This window comes from Heteronotia binoei, chromosome 4 (genome assembly GCF_032191835.1).
Source record: "Heteronotia binoei isolate CCM8104 ecotype False Entrance Well chromosome 4, APGP_CSIRO_Hbin_v1, whole genome shotgun sequence".
Lineage (NCBI taxonomy): Eukaryota > Metazoa > Chordata > Lepidosauria > Squamata > Gekkonidae > Heteronotia > Heteronotia binoei.
Window position 1 is genome coordinate 39,128,696 of NC_083226.1, and position 27,788 is coordinate 39,156,483.

The window sequence follows — 27,788 nt, forward strand, 5'->3', positions numbered from 1 at the left end:
GAACTATTTAGATGAGGAATAATAACAAGCCAGTGAGATGGATTAGGCTGAGAGTATGTGTCCAGATCAAGTTCACCCAGCACGTTTCCTTTGCAGACTGGTTTTTTTTACCAAGGCTTCTCATATAAGTAGGCTCATATTGCCCACTATACATTGTGATCTCTGTATTCCTGCACTGCCTCATAAGAGTTGTAGTTATTTCCAGGAGTCATTTCGTAGAAAAAGTGGTGCCAGAGTTAATTTGCATCTCTCATTTGTATATTCCAAACACCCCTGACATCACCGGAAGGTGTACTCAATTATATATTTTGGTTATTTTCCCATTTGTTGTGTGGGAAAATTAGAAAATTTGTCAAATTATAGAGTTCAGCAAAATTCTCACAAGGGGGTTGAACAATGAAGCCCAGAAGCAAGTATTTGGGGGACAGGGTAAGAAAGAAAGAGTACAATACAATTTAGAGGTTCTGGAGCCCTTCTTCTGTGAGTTCCTGCCCAAAACTAGGCCTGATTATTTCTCTGAAAAAGTCTACAGTTTAGTAGACAAACACATGCTGCCTTCACATGCTCTTGACCAGCAAATAAATCAACTTGTATACAAAAGCTTGCAATACCCAGCCATTTTATGTTTTCTCTGGGTCTTAGGCTCAAAGTATTGACCATGAGATTTTGGTAATGAATGGCAATAAATCAAAAGTAGGTTTGCAACTTACAGATACACACCTGAACAACGCCTGAACAGCACACTCAAGATTGCTACAGCACAGACATTGTCTCCAGAGTTTGATGCAATAATTTAGAACAAGAGGTGTCAGTTATCAGCAACCATTAAATAAAATATTGCAAGAGTGCTAACCTGTTTTATTTTATTTTTTATTTTTAAAAATCTTTAACTGTGTTTGTGTCCTTTATAAAGTTTATATCTCCTCTACCTGGCATTACATTTTATGACACACATGGCCCTGTCTGACAAGGTCTCCTTTATGTCAGATGTGGCCCTCATAACAAATGAATTTGACACCCTTGCACTACACCATGGTGGCTCCCCAGTGGGTAGATAATCATACATGTGACACTCTCTGTAATACACGGAATAGCCCCCACTCCCCTGCTGGCTTTCTACCTTCATAACAGGTTTCCCTTTCCAAGCCACTTTCCAAGTGAGCTAAATATCTTTCTGTAAATGGGACAAGATTCACAACAAGCTTCAGTAATGCTTGTAGATATATTTAAAGTTACTGAAAAAAAGACAGTAATGTATTATAAGAACAGTTGAGACTGTTCAGCAGGGACATACCTGACTATCTGGAACTTGCTCCCTAGCCAATTACTGTCCCTGTTTTGCCTTCAAGGGAAGATTGTAGAGATACCTTTCCAAAACCTTAGCATAAGTTATTACAGTGATTGTCTTCAGACTTTAGTCCTCTTCCAAGAAGATCTAGAAATTAAAAATCGCTGTGCCTCTTATGTTTCTTGTGCTGATGCACTGAGGAACTATAAAAGTGCATAATGTGACAGTACCATTACCACTAGTCAGGGCTTTTTTTGTAGCAGGAACTCCTTTGCATATTAGGCCACACACCCCTGATGTAGCCAGTCCTCCTGGAGCTTACAGTAGGCCCTGGGCTAAGATCCCTGTAAGCTCCAGAAGGATTGGCTATTAAGGGGTGGCCAACGGTAGCTCTCCAGATGCTTTTTGCCTACAACTCCCATCAGCCCCAGCCAGCATGGCCAATGGCTGGGGCTGATGGGAGTTGTAGGCAAAAAACATTTGGAGAGCTACCGTTGGCCACCCCTAGCTGGCTTAATATGCAAATAAGTTCCTGCTTAAAAAAAAAAAACCTGCCGCAGGTTTGATGCATTTGAAACATCTGATAACCTGCTCAGGCAATTATGGTTTTCTAGTACAACCAAAAGAATAAATGACCATAGCCTACAGATATTAAAGAACTCTTAGCAAATTAGGGGGGGGGGGGGTAGAGAAAGGCTGAGACTATGATGCTTGGTATGAGACCAGAGACATAACAAATGCACAACAGTCCTGATTGCCATCTGTGAACTGATGGAGGAATTTTGCCCTAGTTAATTATTATATTTCACAATAACATTAGCAACATTAGCAATATAGAGCAAGTGTTCCCCTCTCCCTTGGATGGAGAGGAAAAAAGAGAATTAGTTGTCTGCAACAATTGGTGGAAAGTGCCATCAAGTTGAGATATAGCAACTCAATAGGGTTTTCAAGGTATGAGACAGTCAAGGGTGGTTTACCATTGCCTGCCTCTCTGTAGTGACCAAGAACTTACCCCTCTAATGTAGCCAACCCTCCAAGAGCTTGCAGGGCTCTTAGTACAGGGCCTAATGTAAGCTCCTGGAGGATTGGCTACATCAGGGTGTGTGGCCTAATATGCAAAGGAGTTCCTGCTACAAAAATGCCCTGTAAAGAGGAAATACAAGAGCGCTCTCTCTCTCTCTGCATCTGTGTGTTTCTGTGCTCTATCTATGCAGATGTTTAAAACTCCTACTCTTTTGACATTCCCATTTGGGTTTTGAATGAAACTTGGTTTGATCTCAGTAGCTATTTTGAACAGTCTAATCTTATTCACAAAGAGCACACAAGCAGAACATTATTTTACCTAACTGGTAACCTCAGCAGAATTCATTCATTGCTTGGTATGAGAATAGAATAGAAAATGCCCTCTAGTGGTTTCAAGGAGATCTTGGCCATTGACTATCGCTTTAGTTAACAGTGACACCTGCTGTTAGCAATGGCTTTCCACTTCATTTTAGAACTCGTGCATACTACAAAGCTACTACTCTTTAAGCAACAGACTAATTTATATGAATTGATTTTAACAATTTATTTCTTCTGTACATCTGTGAAATCATTGGAACACACTATATTTTAATCTTCTTTTAAATATAAAATAATGTGACACTTTACTATGCACTGTTAACTTGTCTGTCAAGGACATAGCTGCTTTTGGTGATTTATTTGTGTTGAATTAGTTCTTTGCCTCTTTGATACAGCTAGCCCTAAAAGACTGCATGGGCTAGAAATCAATAAAATTATGTAATGAAGCTGATCAAAAATACAGCCAAATTCCACAACTTTGGACTTTTTCTTTGCTACTATTAGAAATACTGTAGAAAAATTAATTCCAAATATTTTTAATGAACTCTGGTTTATGTTTCAAAGAAAAATGACAACGTTATGTGCAAGTGAATGAATGAGATTAAGAGAACTGTTCATTTTATGTTACTCTTTGTGACCAAACAGAAGAGTACTTACTAGACCTGGCATGAACCCACAAATTGTGATTTGTGCATGAATCGGGCCAATTCATGGTTCATTCTGAACCAGTCGGACTTTGGTGCGTTTGCTTTGTTTTTGGCTGCTTGTTTTCCCAGACAGCCTGGCGCTGATTCATTCAATTCCTAGGCAACACTGGGGGTGGACTTCTGTGAGTTCTAGAAACACCCATAGCAGTTGTCCATAGCTTGATTGCCAGCTCTGGGAGCCAATCACAGAGCTCCCATTCTGCAGCACAAAGAATTGTCATAAGAGCTGAAGCTGAGCTTTCCTGGGGGCACCTGCTTTGGGGGGGCTATAACTTGGACATTCCAAATCCCATCTTTACCAAACTTGAAGACCTGGTGGATGAGAGCCTGCTGAAAACTTCCAGTGGGTTTTTCACCTCCTGAATCAAACCAATCAACAAAAATATAAACTGGGTCAGAAATCAAACAAATCATGAAATTTAACAAACCACCATGTCACAAAATGTAATGCCAGGTAGTGGACATATAAACTTCATAAAGGGCACAAACATAGACAAACACAATATTTTTTTAAACTTGAAATACAAACATGTTTAAAACTCTATCTACTCAGATTGGCAATGGCTCTCCAGTGTAATATCCCCCTTTGGCTATTGGTTCCCAGGTTAGAGTACTCACTAGGCACTAGTTCTCAGGTCCATTCAGCGGAGACAAACCAGCTCAAAGCATCAACCCTTTATTTGCAAGGACAGAACTCCAGAAAGCAGGCCTCAGTTTCAGCAGGAACTCACAGGAGCACAGATCCTGAACCTTTCTGACAGTTCCCCTCTTCCTCCCCACCTACCTTGTCCATTGAATAGTAGGTGCAGCTGCATAACAATCCCTGGATTAGGAGAGCAGCCAGCCAGCCAGCCAGCCACCAGGGGCTTTGCCACACCCCCAGCAGCCCTCATTAACCCCTGGAGAAACATGCACCATCCTTTCTCCACTTATGTGATTTTGGGCAGTGGGTGGCTTGCTTGTCTTTTGACTGGGTGGGGAGGGGGATGGCCCAGGAGAGCCCTGGGTGAGTGAGACCTGCTTGGGCTGGCTGGATCTCTAAGCAGCCCAAGCAGGCCTCACTTGCCCGGGGCTCTCCTTTCTTGCATCGGGCTGCATTTGGCTGGGAGGGGGCACCATATGCTAATAAGTTATGCTAATTAGCCCTGCCATCTATTTTTCTACAAAACAACCCCTCTCGGGAAGCAATAGCTTCTGATAGGGTTACCAGCCTCCAGGTGGGGCTTGAAGATCTGTTTTTACAACTGATCTCCAGCTGGCAGAGATCAGCTCCCCTGGAGCAAATGGCTGCTTTGAAGGGTGAACTGTATGGAATTGTACCATGCTGAGGCCCCTCCCCAAACTCCACCCTCTGCAGGATCCACCCCTAAAGTCTCCAGGTATTTTCTAACATAGACCTGGCAACCCAAGCTGACTATAGGAACACTGGAAAGTGAAACTGAACTCCACTCCACTGAAACACATTGCAGCACAAAGTTGCAAGGAAAATGTGGAATGCATGTTCCATTAAGGTCTCTCTACTCAGATAGTCAACACCAGTGTTCCCTCTAAGCTGAGTTAGTGTGAGCTAGCTCACAGATCTTTAGCCTCCAGCTCACACATTTTTGTTTTAGCTCAGAAAGGATGACCCCAGAGCGCACTCTGGAAGGATGACCCCAGTAGTTCACAGCTTTAATGCTAGTAGCTCACAAAGTAGAATTTTTGCCCACAAGTTTCTGCAGCTTAGAGGGAACATTGGTCAACACCACATTTTCTTTGCAGCCTTGCAAGCACTGAAGAGCTTCCTGCTGCAGCCGGCAAAGACAAGCAGAAGGACCTGGGAACTTTAGCAGCCTTGAACTTCAAAGGGTGAGGACAAGAGGGGAAGGAGGGGGAAGAAAAGAGCCACGGGCCTGATTAAAGCCCCGGGTGAGATGGTTCTGGCCTGCAGGCCAGACAGCTGACACCCCTGCCAAAGATGTATTCTGCTTAACCTGCCTTACAGAGTTGTTGTGAGGATAAAATGGAGGACAAGAAGGCAATGTAAGAGGCTTTGTGTCCCCACTGGGGAGAAAGGTAGGGCATAAATAGAGTAAATAAATAACATTTGGTTAGAGTTAACATAATCCGGGAAGAAAGTGCCACTTCTAGCAGAACAGATCCACAGGATGCAATGTAAGCAGAAGAGAGCTGTTGTCCTTGTGCCCTGCTGGTGGGCTCCCTGAAGGTACTTGATTGCTTGCAGTTTGAAACAGGAAGCTTGACTGGGTCTGATTTTACAAGGTTCCTTTGATTATTTTGTATGCTGCATGTGCTTCCATGTTACTTTTATTCTGACCCAGGGCTTTTTTGGTAGAAAAAGCCCGGCAGGAACTCATTTGCATATTAGGACACACCCCTTGATGTCACAATTTTTCCACATCGGGCGTTTTTGTTGATTCCAAGCCAGCTGGAACTGCATTCCTGGGTTCCTGCTTTTTTAAACAAAATCTGTTCTGACCCAACCTTCAGCCTCCATCAGTTTGGCCTTTGAATCCTGCTAGTGCCTTTGCAGCTTTTCATAGCATACCTTTTACTTATACCCTTCTTGTTCCATACTAAAGCCAAGTCCATGTTTTAGATTGTCTTTTTGTCATCATGCTTCCAACCAAGGATGCGCTCCCTCTTGCCCAGTCCTTCTTACAGCTTGAGTTTGTAAAGATTCCTAGCCCACTCCAACCTACAGAGACATTTGCCTGTTTTTTGTTTTTGCTGTTAAGTTACAGCAAATTTATGGTAACCTTGTAAGGTTTTCAAGGCAAGAGAAGTTCAGAAATGGTTTGCTATAGCCTGCTTCTGATTAACGATGGGTCCATGACCCTGGTATTCCTTTAGGGTTGCCAGGTCTGTGTTGAAAAATACCTGGAGACTTTGAGGGTGGAGCCAAGAGAGGGTGGGGTTTGGGGAGGGCCTCAAGCATGGTCCAATGACATAGAATCCACCCTTTGAAGCAGCCATTTTCTCCAGGGGAGCTGATCTCTTGCAGCTGGAGATCAGTTGTAAAAGTTGGAGATCTCCAGGCCCCACCTGGAGGCTGGCAACCCTATCATACAAATATTGACAGGGGCCAACCTTGCTTAGATTCCAATATGAGATCAGGCTCCCCTGGGGTATCCAGGATAGGGCCTACTTGTATGTAGTAACGAATAGTTCTTGCTTGCCTTGATTTTACATACATTACTCCTGGGCAATGCCATTCACCCCCTCCTCGTATAATCTCAGCTGAAGGCAAAGCTGGGTCGTATTTCCCCCCAGAGCTATCAGTTCGATGCAGACATGCAGTTCAAACTGTGATCCCATGCAGGAGGTTTGTAGGAGAGATATTTATTCTCCCCTTTTCACTGCAGCCCACCAGCTAGCTTCATCTCAATTCACTTTGGTACATACCACTTTCTTTTTTATGACCAGACTTAACACAAAACAAGAAAGGTGAGGGCCAGATAAATCCAGCTGAAGACAAAACACCAGGCTGTCCTTTTGTCTTGCAGTGTCATGGAAGTTGCTAGATTCCAAGGGAAATACATAAAATCACAGTGGGACTCTAAGCACACATCTCTGTATGCCTCTTCAGAAAAAAAGGTCACCAGTATTCTTCTGGCAAACTCAAAACATTCAGAGTATATAAACATCACATGCATAAGTTACAAAAGGCTTATTCATAGCAGGGGAGAAAAAGCCCTGCTACTGTTCAGAGTTTAGATAATCCCTCTGAAGAGATCTACTTCACAGTTTTATTTGAAAATAAATGAATTCACCTTTTACACGCCTGTAGCAATAGGAGACTGCAGAAAAGAAGTATTTATAAAGCTGAAAGAAGTAAGAAAAACATAGAACTCTTTAGTTTATAGCAAAGTGGTTTTCAATCTTTCTATAGGAAACACTTGCCATAGCTACTCATCTCTTGAGGGACTGCCCCATTGGTCTTTTATGAGGCTGGAAGGACCATCTATCCTGTCAAAAACTTGTGTGCTAACTTCTACCAGCTTCTGCCACCTGCTCCCTGCCCAAAATCATCAAATTTGGCTTGGCCTGATTATTTTTAGAAGTGGCACTATTCCTCTGGAACAGTTTTCCAGAAAAGGTTAAGAGGAATCCCCGCTTAACAAGTATTGGGAAGCTCTGAAAAAGAATACTGTGTAGGATTGTCTTTGAAGGAAGATTAATCTGTGTTGGTCTCTTGCTTGGTAATTGTGGGATTGATGCTGCGGGTTTGTATTATTTGGTCCATGTCGTTTGTTGGGAAGGAAAGATATAAGGGTATAAATATTTCAATTAATAAATATGTCTGTCATGGAACCTCATTGATGTTTCCTATGGATCAAAGGTGCACGTCTTGCTTTTGTGGAATGCTAACCAGGTTTAGGCATCAAAAATATCTTCTATGATCTGTTTTTGAGAACACACCCAATGCAGGCTTGTAGCTGTGCACTGCAGAGCAGGGCTAGTAGAGATAAGCAGGCTGACTTTTAGGAAGACTTGACAGCTGATCCTGGCTTTCTCAATGAGAAACCCACCAAAGTCCAACAAAATCCCAGCTACCATGTTTAATTTGGTTTTGCTATTTTCTGTATTTACACATTAGATTAAATCCTGTCAAAAGAAATCTGTACGCAGATGCAGCTCCCTGGGTGAGGGGCATGGAGGCATCTGAATGGATTGGTGGTGGCAGAGAGTGCCGCCAAGCCACAGCCAATTTACGGTAATCCTGCAGGATTTTCAAGGCAAGTGACACTGAGAGGTGGCTTGCTGTTGCTTGCCTCTGTGTAGTAACCCTGGTATTCCTTGGTGGTCTCCTGTCCAAATATTAACCAGGGCTGACCCTGCTTAGCAGTTGAGATCTGATGAAATCAGGTTAGCCAGGCTCCTCCATGTCTGATGGAGTATCTGGTTGGAAATCTGCCTGAGGCAGAATGCTCCAGGAACTAGGCTGGAGCAGAGTGACAGGAAATACCAATGGAACTCCTTGTATGCTCCATCCCGATTATGCTGTTACAAAACTAGTGCAATAAGGCTAGAATTGTCCCCTTAAATGTTTTATTTAGTTGCAAGAAGTCTTTTAATGGGTGGGAGGGATTGCATTTCCCTACAACAGAGTTCTGAAGTGGTATGGTCCATTCCAGAGGTGGCCATGTCGTTTTATCATTATTATCACTAGCCCTGGTAGGTGAGTCAATATAACCAGCAACAGTCCAACTACACTCTGTGCTTAACTATATACAATTTATTTACAATATTTACATTCACCAGCAAAGTGCTCCGCCATCTAGAGTAGAAAGAAACATTGCACAGCACAGCACTGCTTATATACAAATTACATAGTGTATGCACCAATGGGTTACAAGTGCTGAGTCATTGTGCACTGGACACTCAACCTCTGCACTCATTTCCAAATGCCAGTCAGGACTGGTTTCACTTGGAGACTTGCTAAACACTGATGTCATCTTTTTGACACTGACTGTCAGTTAGATCAGAATGATCTCAGGAGTCACTAGCCTAATGCCTTATTGAGCATTTATATATGCTGACACTCCCCCTAAGGCATAGGCAGTGAGACCTAATCTAGATCATTGTATACTTATCAACATTTAGGCTTTTGGTAAACATATCAGCCACATTCATTACAGATGTACAATCCTGCAACATGATTAACTTTCTTTGCACAGCATCGTTAACATTTTGATACCTGATGTTAATGTGTCTGCTTTGTGGTTTTACTCCTTGTGCATCTGCTAGTTGCAGAGCTGCAGTGTTGTCACAGAACACACGTATTGGCAGTTTGCATGGTATTTCTAGATCAAGCAGTAATTGGTACAGCCACTCTAGTTGTATTACACAATCAGTAAGTGCAGCATATTCAGCTTCACAAGTACTAGTGGCCACATAAGCCTATTTTAATGATTTCCACAATACCAATGCACCGTTTATGTACACGACATACCCTGTTGTGGATCTACCATCCTGCCTATCACTCCAGCTTGAGTCACTGTAGGCAGTGATTTGTTGTGCCTCATTAGCTTTTAACACCAATGTGTAGTTGGCAGTACCCTTAAGATATCCAAGTAGCCTTTTTGCTGCAACCCAGTCCTTAGCATAAGGATTTGAGCTTTTCTGACACAACATGTGTACAGCAAAACATATGTCAGGTCTGGACCAACAGGCAATATACTGCAACGAACCGATTAGAGATTGATACATAGACCTGCTCTCAAATACTCTTTCATCAGGCTCGTTTTTATAACCTGTAGTCATCGGTGAGTCTACACAATGTGCATCCAGCACGTTATATTTTTCAAGGTGTTTAAATATTTTCTCTTTCTGATTTAGATTAAACCATCCTTGTAGGTCTCTGCTTGTCAACTCCCAAATAGTATCATATGTTACCCAAGTGTTTCATCTTGAACAGATTTTGAGTTGACTCCATAAACCATTTCAATTGTGTATCAATGTGGAACAAAAAACAGATATCAACCACAAAAACTAATAAGTAACATTTTGTTTGCTCAATTGTTTTGCAGAACATACAGGGATCAGCTATACCTTGTTCAAACCCAAAATCAATCAGTGCTTTACTCAAGCACTGGTTCCATTCCCTGGCACTTTGTTTTAAGCCATATAATGCTTTGTTGAGTTTCAATACCAAAGTTTTGTTTGAGTTCTCAAAGCCTGATATCTTTTCCATATACAGTTTATTCTAGATGTGCATTTAGGTAAGCAGTGGTAAAATCAAAGTGATGCACCTGCATTTTTTCTTGCCCTGCTTTACACAACGCTGCTTTTAAAGCGTCTGCTTTTACAGTTGGAGCGAACACTTGATCATAGTCTTCTCCTTCTATTTGAGAAAAACCTCTAGCAACCAATCTTGCATTTCTCTGCATTTGACCATCTGGTAGTGTTTTCACTTTGTACAGCCACCGACACCCAATAGCCTTTTTATCAACTGGCAGACAAGTCAAAGAAAACACATTATTTTCGGTTAACGAGCTGTACTCCCTCTGCATGGCCTCCTGCCAAGCAACCCTTTCTGGTCCTGGAATATTCAATACTTCTTGAAAGCTTTGTGGCTTTCTCACATAAACATGATTCACTGAGGTATTCTCAAACCCATATCTGTCAGGTGGTACACCCTTAGTACTCCTAGTTGACCTTCTAGGTACTGCTGCACTTTGTTCACCCTCAGAGATACTAGGTGAAGGAGAACTTATTTCCTGTTTTACAGTCGTGGTTTGTTTCTCAGTTGTTATAGGCAGTACAACCTGATCAGGCAAATCATTGGCATGGATTCTTCGCCACCCCTGGTGTTCACAAAAGTTAGCAGATCTGCTGAAGCTAATATTCTGTTGATCATTAGCAAACTGATAAGCTTTCATGCAGGTTTGGTAACCCAGAAATAGAAGTTTTTTAGATCTTGCACTTCCTTTTCTCTTTTGGTTAACCGGAACGTTTACCCAAACTTTGGTATCAAACACTCTTGGATGATCTAGGTTGGGATTTTTGTTATATAGCATCTTATAAAAAATGCTATCAATGGGTTTAGACCAGAGTCTATTGTTCACATAGCAAACAGCTTTTAAAGCTTCTGCCCCAAAACTGATAGGTAACCCAGCATCTTTTAATAGAGAATGCATCATTGTTTGCAACACCCCACCTTTTCATTCAGCAACTCCATTTTCTTGAGGCGCTGCTACGTTAGCCACTCTATGAGATATTCCATGTATGTAATGCATACATTTTAAATGCAGAGGACATAAACTCTCCTCCCATATCTGTTTGAATAGCACACAGATTACCCAGTTGTTTCTGAACCTTTTTGTACCAGTATTTCACAGTGGTGAATACATCTGATTTCTGCTTTACCACATACACTCAAGAAAACCTGGAGTAGTCATCAGTTAGGATTAAAGCAAATTTGTTATTGGAGTGGCTTTTGGGAAATGGACCAATCATATCTGCACGTAGTAAGGCTAGTGGCCTTGCCGACACTATCGCTCCTGCGAGCTACGGGGAAAGCTTGTGATTTAGTGCACTTGCATACCTCACGGTCAAGGAATTGACTGCAATCTTTCACACCTCCCTTCCCCACAATAGTGTTTTGTTTATAGCATGGAAGCTAACATGCCCCAATCTCCTGTGCATTAAATGTACACAATTGTCATGAGGGTTAGAATTGGTTACAGCCTTAGCTGTTCCTGATGAGTTCTCAAGAACGTAAACATTGTTCTGTAACCTCCCAACTCCCAGCACTTTCCCTCCTTTTATGATTTTACAAGTCTTGTCAGCAAAAGTGACTGTAAACCCAGCCTTATCTAAGACAGGCACACTTAGTAAATTGTTCTCTAATGAGGGAATGCACAGCACCTCAGAGAAAGTGTGCTGCAAAGCTGGAAAATTTACTTGCCCCTGACATAGTACCTCAGAACTACGTCCATCAGCCAAACTAACATGCTGAAGATCAGAAGGCTTATTGTCATGGAGCAAATGTTCATCTTTGCAGAAATTCTGTGATGCCCCTGAGTCTAAAATCCACACTCCTGGAGCAGTAGTAGTATCTGTCACCACCAGCAAAGCCTTGGAGCAATCCGTTGAACCTTTATACTTTCCTCCTTGCCTCCGCTTGTTCTTCCACTCAGGACAAGCATGCTTAAGGTGTGCCATTGAGCCACAACAAAAACATTTCCGCACCTTTAGAGCCACCTCCGACGCCTCTCTCTACCGATTCCTGGCATCGTCAAGGGAACTGCTTGTGCTTGCTTTCGTTTCCTCCCCCAGTCTGGATCGCTGCTAAGCCTGAGTGTAACTCAACTCCTGTAGCCTCTTCTCCTCCTCGAGAAGTCGACTGGTCACATATGCCAAGGTCAGTTTGCTTGCTTCAGCTGTCTCAAGCGAAATAATAAGCATGTTGAATTCAGCAGTGAGCTGAGAATTATGTATACTTTATCTTCATCTGGCACCGTCTTCCCCCTCTGCTCTAGCTGTTGGAAACATTCCGCCAGGGCATTTAAGTGTGCCCTTACAGACTCGCCTGGCTTCATTACTGTCTTGTATAGCCGACGAGTAATAGCAATCAGGGAGCCGGCAGTACTTTGTACATAGACTACTTTTAGACTGTCCCAGGCAGCTTTCGCTGTGGTCGTACCGGACACATGAATCAGCTGGTCATCTCCCACATTAAGGACGATGTTAGCCAGCACCTTCTCATTCTTTACCACGTCCTCACCATCAAGCTGGGTTGGAGGTGCTTCAACCATCAACCACAGACCCTCTCGCTTGAGAAAATGCTCCATACGAAGAGCCCACACACTATAGTTAGTGGAGGTGAGCTTCTTGACAAGCTGAGCTGTTGAAATATGAACGATGCTGATGTCTTCTCTGCACAGCTGTTCAAAGCCTTACGGAGCTTGTCCTTGCTCTCGTCCTCAAACAACGGCAGCAGACATCCACTCTGGCTTGGTTCACCACAGCAGGCTGGCCTCACCTAAAGCCTCCAGAGCATAGCAGACTGGGCTCATAACCCTGTTGTTTTATCATTATTATCACTAGCCCTGGTGAGTCAATATAGCAAGCAACAGTCCAACTACACTCTGTGCTTAACTATATACAATTTATTTACAATATTTACATTCACCAGCAAAATGCTCCACCAAGCAACCATCTAGAGTAGAAAGAAACATTGCACAGCACAGCACTGCTTATATACAAATTACATAGTATCTGCACCAATGGGTTACAAGTGCTGAGTCATTGTGCACTGGACACTCAACCTCTTCACTCATTTCCAAATGCCAGTCAGAACTGGTTTCACTTTGAGACTTGCTAAACACTGATGTCATCTTTTTGACACTGACTGTCAGTTAGATCAGAATGATCTCAGTAGTCACTATCCTAATGCCTTATTGAGCATTTTTATATGCTGACAGGCCAAACTTGCTCAATGTAAGAGCCACATAGAATAAATGCCTGATGTTTGAGAGCCGCAAGACACGAGCATCAGATTTTAAGAGCCACAAGGAAGAAAGGCAGACAGGCAGATGGGAGGAGCAGGGAGAGGTGGAAAGAAAGCAATTTTAACTTGAAATGCATTCTCCAAGCTGCCAGCAGGCTTGGCTTGGATAAGTGATTTAAAGAGAAAAATGCCTTCTCCAAGCTGTCTGACACGGTGGTGAGGGCTTTGAGAGCCACATGTGGCTCCCAAGCTGCAGTTTGGCCACCCCTGGTCCATTCTATTAGCTCAAGATTCCACCTCCTTATTTTGCTGGATATGTAGTCCAGGCCACAATGTATGGCTGAGCAATTATTTAGTATAAGGCAGCAATTAACATGTCATTTCCTTGCTTCTCCCTCACTCCTCCCATTATAGATTCACTGAAATTGTGAGTGAAGAAATATGATTAATCATGGGGTGGGGGGCACCAGAATGTGAAGATGATGGTTTTGTACCCTATGCTGCAAATATACTGTGGCAAAAGAAAACATCTATTTGGTGCCTTCAGCATCCTCGATTTGCTCAGTGTACCAAGCCTTCCCCTCCAGATGAGATTTAAACCCAATAAATGAGGAAATTTCAGTTATATGATAGAGCACAGAAACACACAGTATCATTTCCTTCTGCCCCACATGGACTACCAAAACATTTGGAAACAAACATCTTAATTCTAAAGTATAAGTACTATAAAGCAAGCAGACAGACACAGAAACAATACATTTTATTTCAGCTAACTTTATAAGTAGACTTCAGTAGTAACTGAGTTTTCACAGCAGCAAAGGCATTTAAAATATGAGAATTAAAAGATTAAAAAATTAAGGCAAATCTCTGGTTTTTCCCTGCTTAAAGTCTCTGAATTTAGAATTCCGTAAAGGGGGGAGACTGCGTAATTGAAACCCATGTAGAAAACAACACTTTAAAAATATTTAAAGGAACATAAAAACTCCAAAGCACCAATACCAGAAGCAAAAGTCAAAGGCACTTTTGAGGTAATTCAGTGGCACTGAACAATGGCATTTTCCCACTGGGCTCTGCAACATGAAAAGGAAGAGCAGGTTTTTATACCCTGCTTTTCTCTACCTTAAGGAGTCACAAAGTAGATAACAATTGCTTCCCCTTCCTCTTCCCACAAGAGGCACCTTGTGAGGTAGGTGGGGTTGAGAGAGTTCCAAGAGGACTGTGACTGGCCCAAGGCCACCCAGCAGGCTCCATGTGGAGATGTGGGGAATCAAGCCCAGTTTTCCAGATTAGTGTCCACTGCTCTTAACCACTACACCACTTTGACTCCCACACCATGCTGGCTCCCAAAGATTTGCAACTTCAGGCCTGAAGCTAAACTCACCAGAACAAGATCAGCGCTTTCTTCAGTTGAAGAACTAGCTTATATTAACTCCATCAGTGCTATGCTTTTTTTTAAAAAAAATGCAATCAGGTACAGTCACTTATCTGTAGTGAATCTTCACATTTGGAAAGATGACAGAAACAAGGCAGAAGGTAGCTTCCTCTAACCTAAACAGGGCTGACGTGATTGTACCAAAGGAACAAGTGTTCATGTGCAAATTGTCATCAGAAGAAATTTGGAATACTGTGTACAGTTCTGGTCATCACACATCAAAAGAGATATTATAGCATTGGAAAAAGTCCAGAAAAGGGCAACTGTAATTATTAAGGGGATGAAACACTTTCCCCTTGAAAAAAGGCTGAAGAAGTTTGGAGAAGTTTGAAGAAGTTATCTTTAGCTTGGAGAAATATCTACTGAGGGGTGACATGATAGAGGTTTACAAAATTATGCATAGAATAGAGGGTAGAGAAAGAAGTACTTTTCTCCTTTTCTCACAATACACGAATTCATGGACACTCAATAAAATTAAGATTTAGAACAGATACAAGGAAGTACTTCTTCATCCAAACAGTAATTAACATGTGGAATTCACTGCTACAGGAAGTGGTGGCAACTACAAGCATAGGCAGCTTCAAGAGGGGATAACATATGCAGCAGAAGTCCATCTGTGGCTATTAGCTGCAAGGTATGGATGCAACACTATGTCTCAGGCAGTGATGCTCTGCATTCTTGATGCTTGGGGAGGTAACACTGGGGGGGCTTCTGGCGTTTTGGCTCCACTAGTGGCCCTCTTGATGACACCTGGGTGTTAACCACTGTGTGACACAGGGTGTTGGACTGGATGGGTCACTGGCCTGATCCAACATGACTTCTCTTATGAAATAGATATATGGCCAACACTGATCCTATAAACAATCTCTAAAAATTAGTCCCACTTTAGAGCAATACAATTTGATCTCCAGTAAATCTAGTTAGGACTGGTTCCATATATTCTACAAACGAAATACAACTTAGGAAATTATAAAACTTATGAATTAAATCATAATGTGTTAAAAGCAAACATTAGCGCGCTTCCACAGTAAAGCGTTGCACATTTATTGAAAAGTCAATGTGACACACAAAACCACGCCCTACCCCCGCTTTTTAATGTTATCACAGTTTGGCACTGAACTGGCCCATCAGTTTTTCCAGCTTGATCGCTAAGGCCATGTCACCCTTAATGGTCAGTTTTCCAGACATGAAAGCTATGGTTGGCTTTAGTTTGCCTGAAAGAAGCAGAGAGAAAGAAGGCTTTTAAAACAGGCACCATAAAAAAACCCCTTACCATGCAACCCTATGCAGAGTTACTTCTGTCTAAACCCACTGAAATAAATGGTTTTAGACTGAAGCAAGTCTTCTCAGAATTACATTTTTGGCATACTTAATAATTAAATACCTGCCAGTTCTTTTCCATTCACTGAATCCTTTCTTAGGAAAATGCTAGCATGGATTCAAGCAGGAAGCCCAGTGAGGAGATGAATTGCAGAGGTCTTTATGAAACAGCTCAGTCAGACAAAGAAAACCTAAGAGCCCTAATTAACATCAAAGAGCCAGCCATTCCTTCTGAATCTGCTTAAAGAGGCTGCAGTATTGACTAAAGTCATTTATGTACACATACATATATGGACCTGCAGGACATTGTAAAATCCTCCAAGAGCTTACAGGGCTCTAAGTACAGGGAATCTCCTGTAAGCTCCAGGAGGACTGGCTACATCAGGGGTGCATGGCCTAAGAAGCAAAGGAGTTCCTGCTACAAATAAAAGACCTGCTTTTGTTCCATTTTTTCACATTTACATTTTAGCTAATAAAAACCTGTTTCCCTCTCCCCATCTGACCTGTTTTGTGCTGTGTACATCACTGTTTTTTGTAAGTTTTTTTTTTTAAAGTTCTCAGGTAAGTTCTAGGCGTGTTTTTTTTTTTTGTCAATGTCTGCCATCATGGATAGGAATAAAACTACTTATAAAAGTACTAAAGACATTTAGAGACTTTTTTGGAGGTAAAATCTGAAAATGAACAAATTAATTTTATACAATAAATAATCAAAGCATTTACATTTCAGTGAGAAGACAGCAAGATACTGCCTGAAAATCCTTACTAGCTAGTCTATCTGCCCAATTAATTCTGAAGACAGGATTAATCCACTGCAGACCTCAGGGCCCAGAAAATGATCCAAGGGCACATGATGCTGTTGCATCAAGAGTGCAGTGCCCCCACTGTGTAGATGATACTCATTCCTCTCTCCCCATCTTATTCTAGGGAGGTAACAGAAACTTTGAATCGGTGTCTGGCGTCAGTAGAGGGCTGGCTGCTGGCATAATACACTGTGACTCATGGATAAAACAAATCTGAGACTAGTTGTAGAACTAGTTCTGTCTGGAACCATTTGTGCTTACCTCCACCCTTGTGTTTAGGTTTCCTTCCTGGCAGACCTTCCACTTTTTAAAAGAAGCATCTTTACTTTTCCTAGCTTCCTTGATTTGTATTGTTAACCAGCAGGCCTTCTTTTAGACATGGCAGTGCCTTTCTCTACCTGTTGAATGCATTCTATTTGGGCTTCAATTAGCACAGTTTTAAATAGCTTCCAAGCATTCTCTAGCTATCTGACTCTCCTGTGTTTCCCTGTCAGCTTCCTTTTTACCATTCCTCTCATTTTTGTAAAGTTCTCTTTAAAAAAAAATCAAACGTAACCATTTTGGACTTTAGAGGTAAATTTCTATTGACCTGAATGCTGAACTTAATATCATTGTGATCAGTGTTCCTATCTGGTGTAACAACCTCTACATCTCTCACCAGGCCTTGAGACCTATGCAAAACCAAGTCCACAATTTCTACCTTTCTGATTGGCTCTGTGACCAACTATTCCATTGCACAGTCATTTATGCCTAGGAATCTCATTTCTACAGCATGAGTTGAGCACATGATTACCCAGTCAGTGTGAGGGTACTTGAAGTTACCCAGTATAATAGCATTATCTATTTTAGTCACTTCCCTTATTTCCTTCTTCATCTCAAGATCAGCCTCAAGGATTGGATCAGGTGGGCAACAGTACACTCTACTTTTAAGTAACCTTTAGGACCCAGTATTTCCACCCGTATCTCTTCTGTTGGGGAATTAATTCCCCTGATGTTTTCTAACTTATGTGTTTCTATGCTTTCATTGTCGTACAATGCAACTCCTCTCCAACCTGTCCCTCCCTGTCCTACCTATGCAACATATACCCAAGAATGATTGTATTCCACAGATTTCCCCCATTCCACCATGTTTTTGAGATACTTACCATACCTAAATTGTCACTGAACACCAAGCATTCCAGCACTGGCATACAGACATCTACAACGTGTTTCCCTCTCCAGTAACCCTCACCTCCCTTGGCCATCTTAGGCATCACACACGGCCCTCAGCCACCATCCTACCTTCATTCTGAAGTTCTATTACACTCCTATATTATCCTGAGTATTTATGCAATCATCCCTTGGGACAGACTTGTCCCAAACAAGAGGACTTAGTGTTAATCTTGCTGCTTTAATCTAGTTTTAAAAAGCTGTTTTAAAGTGGTGGTTTCAGCTTCATTCTTAATTTTTAAATAATCTTATTATTTTGTTCATGCAGCTTGTCTTTGTTAGATGTCATATTTATGATAGAAAAGCAGGATACACACTTCCTAATAAACAGGTAATAAATGGATACAAGGTAAGTGAGTCTCAGCATTGTAGTGACTGCACTGGAGACAGCCCAGGTGCATGTCACAAGGGGATGGCTATACAATGAAGAAATAAAAAACAATACACATGCCTCCGTGGGACACAGGTGTCAGCAACTCTTAAGACCAGTTAGCAACAAGACAACAGAACAGATACTCTGGCTAAACCAGGGCAGATTTTTCTAATACCCACCTGAAAACATTTTCACAAAGTCACTGCTGGATATGCTCATGATCACATCAGCTTTCTCAGGTGCCTCTCCACTTCCTGCACTGCCCCCTTTGTTTTTAAGGTCAAGGTACCACGTTCCTCCTTCTTCACCTAATGCAAGAGACAAAAAACTCAGCATGTATAAAAGTGAGCCAGGTTTTTTTTTTTTTTAAATTATTTACAGGTTTAGCAGCTAGGAAATTTTAAACCTAAACATTGTAGTTTCATGAAGACAGTTCCATGAAGACAATATTAAAGAGAGATTCTTACAAACACACCAAAAAGAATTATTAACCAATGCTAACATGATGGATTACCACTGGAAGGGGTCAACATAAGATACAGATTTGGCTAAATGTATGGTGTCCTGCTTCAGTTAGACTCAATGGCCCCTGGATTGGTTTCATCTTTCTTTGGGGGCGGTCCCTCCTTCTTTTGTTCTGCAGATTTCAGTTCCTGTTTTCTCTAGCTTCAGGCAGGTTAGCTTGCATTAGCAGAACAAAATCTGAGTCGAGCAGCATCTTAAGAGACAAACAATATTTTCCAGGGCATAAGCTTTTGTGAGTCAAAGCTCACTTTGTCAGATACAGGATGAAGAGAATTTGGACTCATGCCCTGGGAAATTTTGTTGGTCTGTTAAAATGCTACTCGACTCAAATATATTCCGTTCAACGATACTTACCCTCAGGTAAGTGTGCATAGTCTTGTGGCCTCAAAAGGCAAACCAGGTAATACGCTGTATGCATTTCTCACTTTCCCCAAACATTAAAGTGTGCTTTAGGGAGAATGTATGCAACTGTTAAAAATAACCCTCCAAAACAGGCCAGTGTTTTCTTGACTGACATGGGCACTGATGCTGGGAGATATTGAGTGACTTAAGGCTATCCAGTAAGTTCTAAGGGTAGAAATGTGAAGGGTCTGGGGGGGGAAACCAGAAAAAAGGGGGGGGAAATCTTGAGCTGCACTGTGTGGGGGAAGTACTTTCTGTGAAATAGCTTCTGTGCTAGAATGACTGAAATGCTTTCTAAGACAAGGTTGTACTGGACAAAACGTATATTATGACTATTTTTATGTAAGACAATTCACAGCATTGCAAAATGATTCCAATGTATGCGTGTCAAGTGCCACCAAGTCACAGCTGACTTATAGTGACCCCAGCAAGGCAAGTGAGAAGCAGAGGTGGTTTGCCATTGCCTTCCTCTGCAGAGTCTTCCTTGGTCTCCCTTCCAAGTACCAACCTGTGCTGATCCTGCTTAGCTTCTGAGATCTGATGAGATCCAGCTGTACCATGCCACCTTCCCTTCCATTCCAGTGTATACTAGTGATATAAACAGTAACTTCAAGGATATAACGATAATTTAAACACAGCTAATTTTGTCCAAAATTAATATGCTATAATACATGCATGACTGAAGAATGCAATATTTTCCATGTTACAAAGTTTAATTCTATATATACATTTGCTGCTACTCCTTTTGTGACTGCAAGGGTGTTTCTGTCCAAATCATACATTTTCTTTTTTATAATAAAAAAATTGTGCTTTCTATTTTCAACTTCTTATTTTTTTTTCTTATTTCTCAGCTGGCAGAAGCAACAATATGTGCTAAAATAGCATAAGATGCAACAATCTGCAGCTTGCTCTCTCTGGTACTGGGTACATTTGCAATTCTGCTTCCAGAACACCAATACTAGCTCTTCTAAAAGCATCCTTTCCCACTCTCTGAGCTTACGTTGACCGCCAGGGAGAGACCTTAACTCATTTCAAGAGCAGCAATCAGCCTGGGAATAAGCAGAATAAGTGAGAGTTTTCCTGTAAGAAGGGCTTTTTTGTAAAAAAAAAAAAAAAAAAAAACCCCAGCAGGAACTCATTTGCACATTGGGCCACACCCCCCATCACCATTATTGCACACAGGGCTTTTTCTGTAGACAAAGCCCAGCAGGAACTCGTTTGCATATTAGGCCACACCCCCTAATGCCAAGCCAGCTGGTACTGTGTTCTTGTGCATTCCTGCTCAAAAAAAGCCCTGCCTGTAAAAAAATACATCCTCTGTATTTCTGATCAACAAAATAAAGCTCCTCGTGGTGTGTTCTACTTAAGTCAGAACCAGGTAGTAATCATAGGTCCAAAAGAATCCTAGTGAGAGACAGTCCAAAGAAAATATACTTACCAGTTAGTTCAAACTGATAATGAAAGCACAATTTTTAATAACAGAAAGAAAACACTAGTGACACATAGGCAAAAGAAAGCACACTTACCAGATAATTCAAACTGATAAATGCCTTGGACTGACTTGACAACCTCTTCGTTGATTGCTCCTTTTATAATCTTAAATGTTTCCACCACTGGGCCCCCCGAGTTCTTGGCTGCAAAGTGCACATGATGCTTCCCTCTTTCCGGACCTTCTGCTTTAGCTTTGTCAGGACCTTCATGCTTGGGTAAGTCTTGCTTCTTTCCTTCTCTGAATACTGGAGAAGCCCCTGGAGAGTCAACATTGACCCGAGAGGAGTTGATACTTGCTCGGCTTTCACAGAAGCATGCCTCAAGTCAATCCCCTTGCCCTCTGAGAAACCTGTTTCCCATTCCGCCCCTTATCCACAAGGAGCCACATTTTATTCTGAAATTCAAATTTGGTTTCAATAAATCACGTGGAGCAAAAGAAAGGGTCAAAGGTCAGGAAAACTGTTTAGGAAGAGGACAGTCTTTCTCAGAACCTCCTGGCTCTATATTTTGAGACTGGAATCTCTCCCCTTCCTCCATGATGGGTTTCCTGACTTTCTGTGCTTTTATACAAGCCAGTAAAACAAATGTGCTTGTCATACTTTGGACATTGCTTGGCACATAACTGATCAGACAACAAAAAGCTTTGCCAAAATTGGCAAAGCTTTTCAGAGAGTCACCAATTGCAGCAGTACACAGGCGGTCAACTCAAATGATGCAACTAGCAAACTTTAGCAGCAATTCTGTACAGAAATATAAATACCAGCTTTTGGAAACCTGTACTTTCAGAACAATGTCCTGTAATTTAAACCCTCCCCCCAATATTTTCCCATTTTCTACTTTAAAGGCTCTTTATGTCCCAACCAAGAGGCTGAGATGTCTCAGCAACAAAATACAGCCCCAAATATAATGATGTTAGGAAAAAATGAGCACTCAGTGAGCCATTGCCAGATGTTTGAAAGTGATGAAGCTCAAAAGGAGAGAGATTTACTGCATATTTCAGTAGCCTCAGGGAATGTTCAGCTAACCGCATAATTTCTCACCATGCGCTTCCATTTTCATTGCTAGCGTATCAGGATCCACATCTAAAAAGAAATCTGGTAGCAATGGATGACCTAAAAATACAGAATGAATAAGTGGCAAAATTTCATACAGCAAAATCAGACTGTGTGGTCAGACAGGGTAATGAGAGTTTTAAGCTGCTCCATGTGCAATGACTGCTGCAGAGAACACTTGTGTTACACAGGCCAATTTTTGTAGCAGTTGGATAACATGGGTTCCATATATGTACGTGTGCTTTAAACACCTATGCATTGTACTGCCATCAGTCATCTTTTCTGGAAGATGTAAAAAAAATCCATATGAATTAAGACGATGCCCTTACAGTCTGGGAGCTATTAAATCCATTTCCCATGTTTTATTAAATTGCCCATTTTACATTAAGTTTCAAGAAAAATTTCTAAACACTCTTCTCTGTACATGGTGTAGCCTTCCTGACAGAGCTGAAGTCCACCGGTTACTTTCTGGTCATAATCCTCTCATAACCTCTAATGTCACTTTTTTTCTTCAGTCCACAATCCAAACCAGGGAAGCTTTTAACAGATGCACTTTGTTTATTTCTCGCTTTATTCCTCCACTCTATTTTTAAACTTTTGATCTTTGATATGCCCAGGGGTTATTTTGTAGAAAAATAGGTGGTGGAGCTCATCCAGGGATTGTTATGCAGCTGCACCTACTATTCAATGGACAAGGTGGGGAGGAGGAGGTGGAACCCTCAGAAAGGTTCAGGAGCTGCAGTCTTGTGAGCTCCTGCTGAATCCGAGGCCTGGATATGCCAATAAAGGTTGTCTGTGTCTGTCACATATGTACATTCATCTAGAAAACAAAACTGGACCATCTATGCAACACTCACACATTACCTAGGAGGCACTGGCCTAACACCATCATCTTCTGTGACAACTGCAATTTGTAGAGCTTCCCTTTGAAAAGGAGACTCCTTGGCAGCAGAACAAACTATACCAATTGGCTGCATTGCATGATGGCAATGTTGGTTTTTCCGAAGCATACATAATGTACACCAACTAATGGGGGGGAAAACCCACCCTCAGATATGGGATGTTTCTTTGGAGTACCAGAAGATGACATTATTTGCTTTGGCTACACACATTCTTCTTTGGTACAAGGGGGAACGCACAGGCAGAGAAAAACACACATCAAAAGAAAGTTACATTTAGCAGTACAGTTCCTTCTCAGTTTAATTTTGCCGCAGTGGAACTTGCTTTCTGTGCATTTTGTGCATTGCCATATTCTAAAATGTGCAACTGAACACAGGAAGCTGCCTTATACAGAGTCAGACTCCTGGATTATCAAGGTCAGTGATGTCTAATTCCAACTGGCAGCGGAGGAAGGCAGGACAGGGGTAGTACTGATCTATAGATCTGCAATCCCACTGCCTTCGTACAGTTGCACATCCTTGTGCAAAACATATGAATGTAAATTACCTGGTGCAACTGCATATGCATCAAAATTCTTCACTCCTTCTTCTCTCAGCAAAGTTTCATCGATAACAAAATTTCCAGTGAAGCTTTTAGGCTTTGTTAAAATGCAATATGCAGCATCTGCAAGAATATCCGTTTTTCTGCACTGTTTCTCTACCCCGGCTCCTCCCAGCATATCCATAGCAGAAGTGTATATAGCTTAAAAGACACAGCAAAAGGAAGGGAAGAGAGTAAGTTGTTAGCAATGTTGTTTTAAATCCTGTCTTTCCTTACCCTGCAAATATGCAACAGTCTTACAAACTTGGCATCCCCCCCCCTTTTTTTTGCAAGATGAGCATCCTACAACTTCTGCATACATTATGCTAGAAACATTAAAATCTTTAGGCTAGAAACATCAGTGTGCAAGCATGCACACCAAGGGTGTACAGGTGTGGCATATCTGAATTTACTCCATGTCATATGTGGAAAATACTTTGATTAAGGAACTCAGAAAGGCAAAAAAAGTTCAGGCCGTCTCCTTGGACCAACTAGAGCAGAAGTCCCCACTCTTTCTGAGTCTGAGGGCACCTCCAGAATTCTGACACAGCGTGGTGGATGCAGTCACCAAATGGCCACCAAGGGAGTCCCAGCCAGTCATGAAATGGCAGCCACAGCTTGTCTTGAGACATGCAGAGAAGATTCTTGTTGCCAAAGCAACATTTCTAAAAACCTGCACAGCCAATGAAATCTCCAATGGCCAATCAAAATCCATGTTGGGCAAAAGCCCCCCCTGGCCCCGCCCACTTTCTAAAAACACTTGGCACATGCAAGCAATGCTGCCCATGGGTACCTGTCACTGGGGACTCCTGAACCTGCAACCTGAGTTTTAAGCATTTCATATCATTTGCCCAGTAATGTGTGCCAGGGATGAAATGTGATATTAAAAAGGCCAAGTATGTGATGTGAGCAACATTTCCAAACCCACAAGAAGATCTCACAAGCAATTTTTCCACCCATTTTGTAAGAACGAAAAAGGACTGAAGCGTCCAGGCAGAAGTGCCTATCTGGGATTATGAATGGGAGGCAAGAGCATGTATTAGTTCTGCTTAATTCTTAGACAGCCATAAGGTTTCTCATCCTTTGCAGAGGAGAAACGGAAACTGAGGAATGGGAAAAGAACAAGGAAAGTCCAGGAAAAAAGACTGCATTTGAAAGAAAACAGGTTTTTTAGGAGAAAGCCCAGGGTCAAAACAATCAGTCTGGCTCCCTTTCTCTACATTAATCTGATAACAACAACAATTTTAAAAAAATAAGAAATTGGATGTAGATGCTGCATCATTGTAAAGTATTAAGTCAGCAGCTGAGTTGCACAGGTGTGCATAGTTTCAGTACTACCACTTTAGAAATCTAAGACAACAATCCTATACACCGTTACTTGCGAGACTGTTCCATTTAACTCAGTGGGATCTGCTTCCAAGTAAACATGGAGAGGGACATGCTGCTTAATACGTAAAACCACATTTTGCAAGATGATGTCACTTTCAATGCACACAGTCAAGTGAAAGCAGATTACTTCTGAAGAATGGGCAGGAATAAGCCATTTGCTCCACTAGTTATGAACAGGGAAACCATTGGATTTTTGTTATTTACAGTGCACACATCACAAACAAAAGAATTCCATATTGAACATATCAAAACAGAAATGGGATTTATGTCTGCGGTGGTGGCAGAAAGTGCCGTAAGGTCATCGCTGACTTATGGCGACCTTGTAGGGCTTTCAAGGCAAGAGACATTCAGAGGTGGTTTCCAATTGCCTGCCTCCATGCCACAACCCTTGTACTCCTTGGAGGTTTCCCATCCAAATACTATCCAGGGTCAACCCTGCTTAGTTTCCAAGACCTGATGAGATAGCCTGGGCTAACCAGGTCAGGGATGGAGAGAGATGGAATGATTGCACCCTGATCTGGATAACCCAGGCTAGCCTGATCTTGTCAGATGTTAAAGTCAAGCAATACATATTCTTTAAAAGAGCACACACCTGTTTGAGGCCACAAAGCATTAACTGCGACTTCTCCTCTAAATTCTTCTGCCATCCCAAGTACACACATCGACATTCCATATTTAGAAATAGTATAGGCTAGAAGGAGATGTAAAGACAGAGTTAGGCAACTAAAATTCTTCTTCATCATCATCATCACAGTTCATAATTTTTAGATCTTTTGTTTGTTTTTCACTATGTACAAAATGCTGCACAAATCCTGTAAGAGAAAGCAGACCAGCATGAGAAGCATGATGGGTTGGGGTGTGTTTCTGCATGCACAAGATCTGCATTTTATTAACTGGACTGTTAGAACTAGATACTGATTCTCTTCCAGGACGATGATATCACTCCACTCGTGTTGCACAAGAACCCCAACACCAGAGAAAGGAATTGCCTGGCTTCCTGCCTTCCTGCCAAGGGCACTTGTAAGAATTTCACCTCAGCCTTCATCCACAGCACATGGTCAAATGTCCTGCTGCAGAGGAGGAAGACGCTGCTGCTGTTTGCTGCTGCAACAAAGCTCTAAGAATGGCTGAGCTGGACCCTCCACTACAATGCCCTGCATTTCCCTCAAAGGGAGAGAAAGTATATGAGTGGAGCCCTCTGCACGAGCAGGTGTCATTGAACAAGAGTGCTTGGCTCACGCAACACCTGAGGTGAAGACAGAGGGGGAAAGCAGCAGCTCCCCACCCTTCCCTGACACATGTGCTGTTTGCTTCAAAGGTTTACTGCCACAACCACAATCCCATACCCAGGGGACGTTTTGTAGGAAAATAGGTGGTGAAGCTCATTAGCATAACTCATTAGCATATGCTACCCCTCCCCCCCCCCACCAAAAGCAACCCTATGCAAGAAAGGAGAGCCTTGGGCAAGAGCCCTAGCTTGGGGCTCTCCTCGGCCACATCCCCCTACTCAAAAGGCCAGCAAGCCACCCACTGCCCAAAATCACATAAGAAGTGGAGAAAGGGTGCTGCAGGTTTCTCCAGGGGTTAATGAGGGCCACTGGGATGTGGCAAAGCCCCTGGTGGCTGGTTGGCTGCCAGCTCTCCTAATCCAGGGATTGTTATGCAGCTGTACCCACTATTCAATGGACAGGGTAGCGGGGGGGGGGGGGGGGGCGTCAGAAAGGATCAGGAGCTGCACTCCTGTGAGCTCCTGCTGAATCTGAGGCCTGCCCATACCAATGTAAACCCTGGCACTGATCCCTATATGGTTTCTCACAACACTGGTGGCATGTTTCCTGTCACTGCCAGAAATCTGACAGAAGCTGGGTAGTCAGCTGCTAAGAACAGAGAACAGCGGTGGCCTTTGAGCTGAGTTATATCATATCTATATAGCAAGCTCAGGGTAGTGTACCTGGCTTTCCTCCCTCTGTTTCATTGTCACAACACCCTATGAGTTATGTTAGGCTGAGAGAGTGGGACCGGCCCTAGGCCATCCAGTGTGCTTCATAACAAAGCATGGATTTGAACCCAGGCCTTCTCGGTTCTAGTCACACAATAACTGTTCCACCATTCATGTACCATATATCCATCTGGCTTCAGTGGCCAGACTCATTTCCCCAGCAGCAGAAATTCAGTGCAAAAAAAGCAGGAACAAAATAAGCTTTGACTGTATCAGAACTCTCCTAGGGCACAGAAAAAGAAGAAGAATGTGCCATCACCATAAGTCACTTGTGACCCCATCCACAGGGGGGTTCCAGGGACGAGTGAGCAGAGGTGGTTTGCCATTGCCTTCTACTGTGTAACCACCTCAGTCTTCCTTGGCAGTCTCCCACCCAAATACTGACCATGGCTGACCCTGATTAGCTCCCCAACCCTGACTAGCTTAGCCAACCTGGGCTAATGGGGTGACACAGCAGGGCAAATTCACGTTCATCCCACTTTGCCTTTGGAGTGAAGTGACAGAGCAGATGAGAACATGCAACAATTTTTTTTTGGGGGGGGGGGGCATAACAGTTTTCAGGCTGTAGGGGGGGAAAGATATGAGAGAGGGGGAGAGCCCGCCTTTACACCTGCCTTGAGTTTGGGGAAATCTCTCTATGCAAACACTTTAAGAAATGAGCTTACCACAGTGACTTCTAAACCAGACAGGATTCAAGTTTATCGGTGGGCTGATATTAAGAATATGACCGATCTTACTTTTCCTCAAGTAAGGCAGACATAGTTTAGATCTGGAGACATAAAAAAAACCACACACAAACAAGTGGATATTTAGTCTCGCTACTACTCACTTAACAGTGCTAGTCAGATTACATTTCTTGCACTCCTCCTTCCATACCCATGCCTTACCACTGGCATAATTTTATTATATTTCTGTTGTTCCCTAGCTTTAAAAAACTCAGAAAGACCCAGTGAACTCCCATCCACACACCATTCAAATTAACTCAAATACTTCTACGGTACCGAGGGCTTACAGATAATTCTG

The 27,788-nt window shown here is 42.3% G+C and overlaps 1 protein-coding gene across 1 annotated transcript in view; it reads right to left on the reverse strand.

The window, feature by feature from the left end:
* Nucleotides 1-14,038: 14,038 nt before the first annotated feature.
* Nucleotides 14,039-27,788, reverse strand: part of HSDL2 (hydroxysteroid dehydrogenase like 2) — a 29,754-nt gene continuing 16,004 nt past the window's right edge. The window contains exons 5-11 of the mRNA XM_060237153.1: nt 27,431-27,534; nt 25,359-25,457; nt 23,345-23,539; nt 21,887-21,958; nt 20,882-21,103; nt 18,608-18,736; nt 14,039-15,940 (exon numbers count right to left, since the gene is read on the reverse strand). Coding sequence (XP_060093136.1) covers nt 15,828-15,940; nt 18,608-18,736; nt 20,882-21,103; nt 21,887-21,958; nt 23,345-23,539; nt 25,359-25,457; nt 27,431-27,534 — 934 coding nt within the window. The 3' untranslated portion in view covers nt 14,039-15,827. The remainder of the gene's footprint in view (nt 15,941-18,607; nt 18,737-20,881; nt 21,104-21,886; nt 21,959-23,344; nt 23,540-25,358; nt 25,458-27,430; nt 27,535-27,788) is intronic.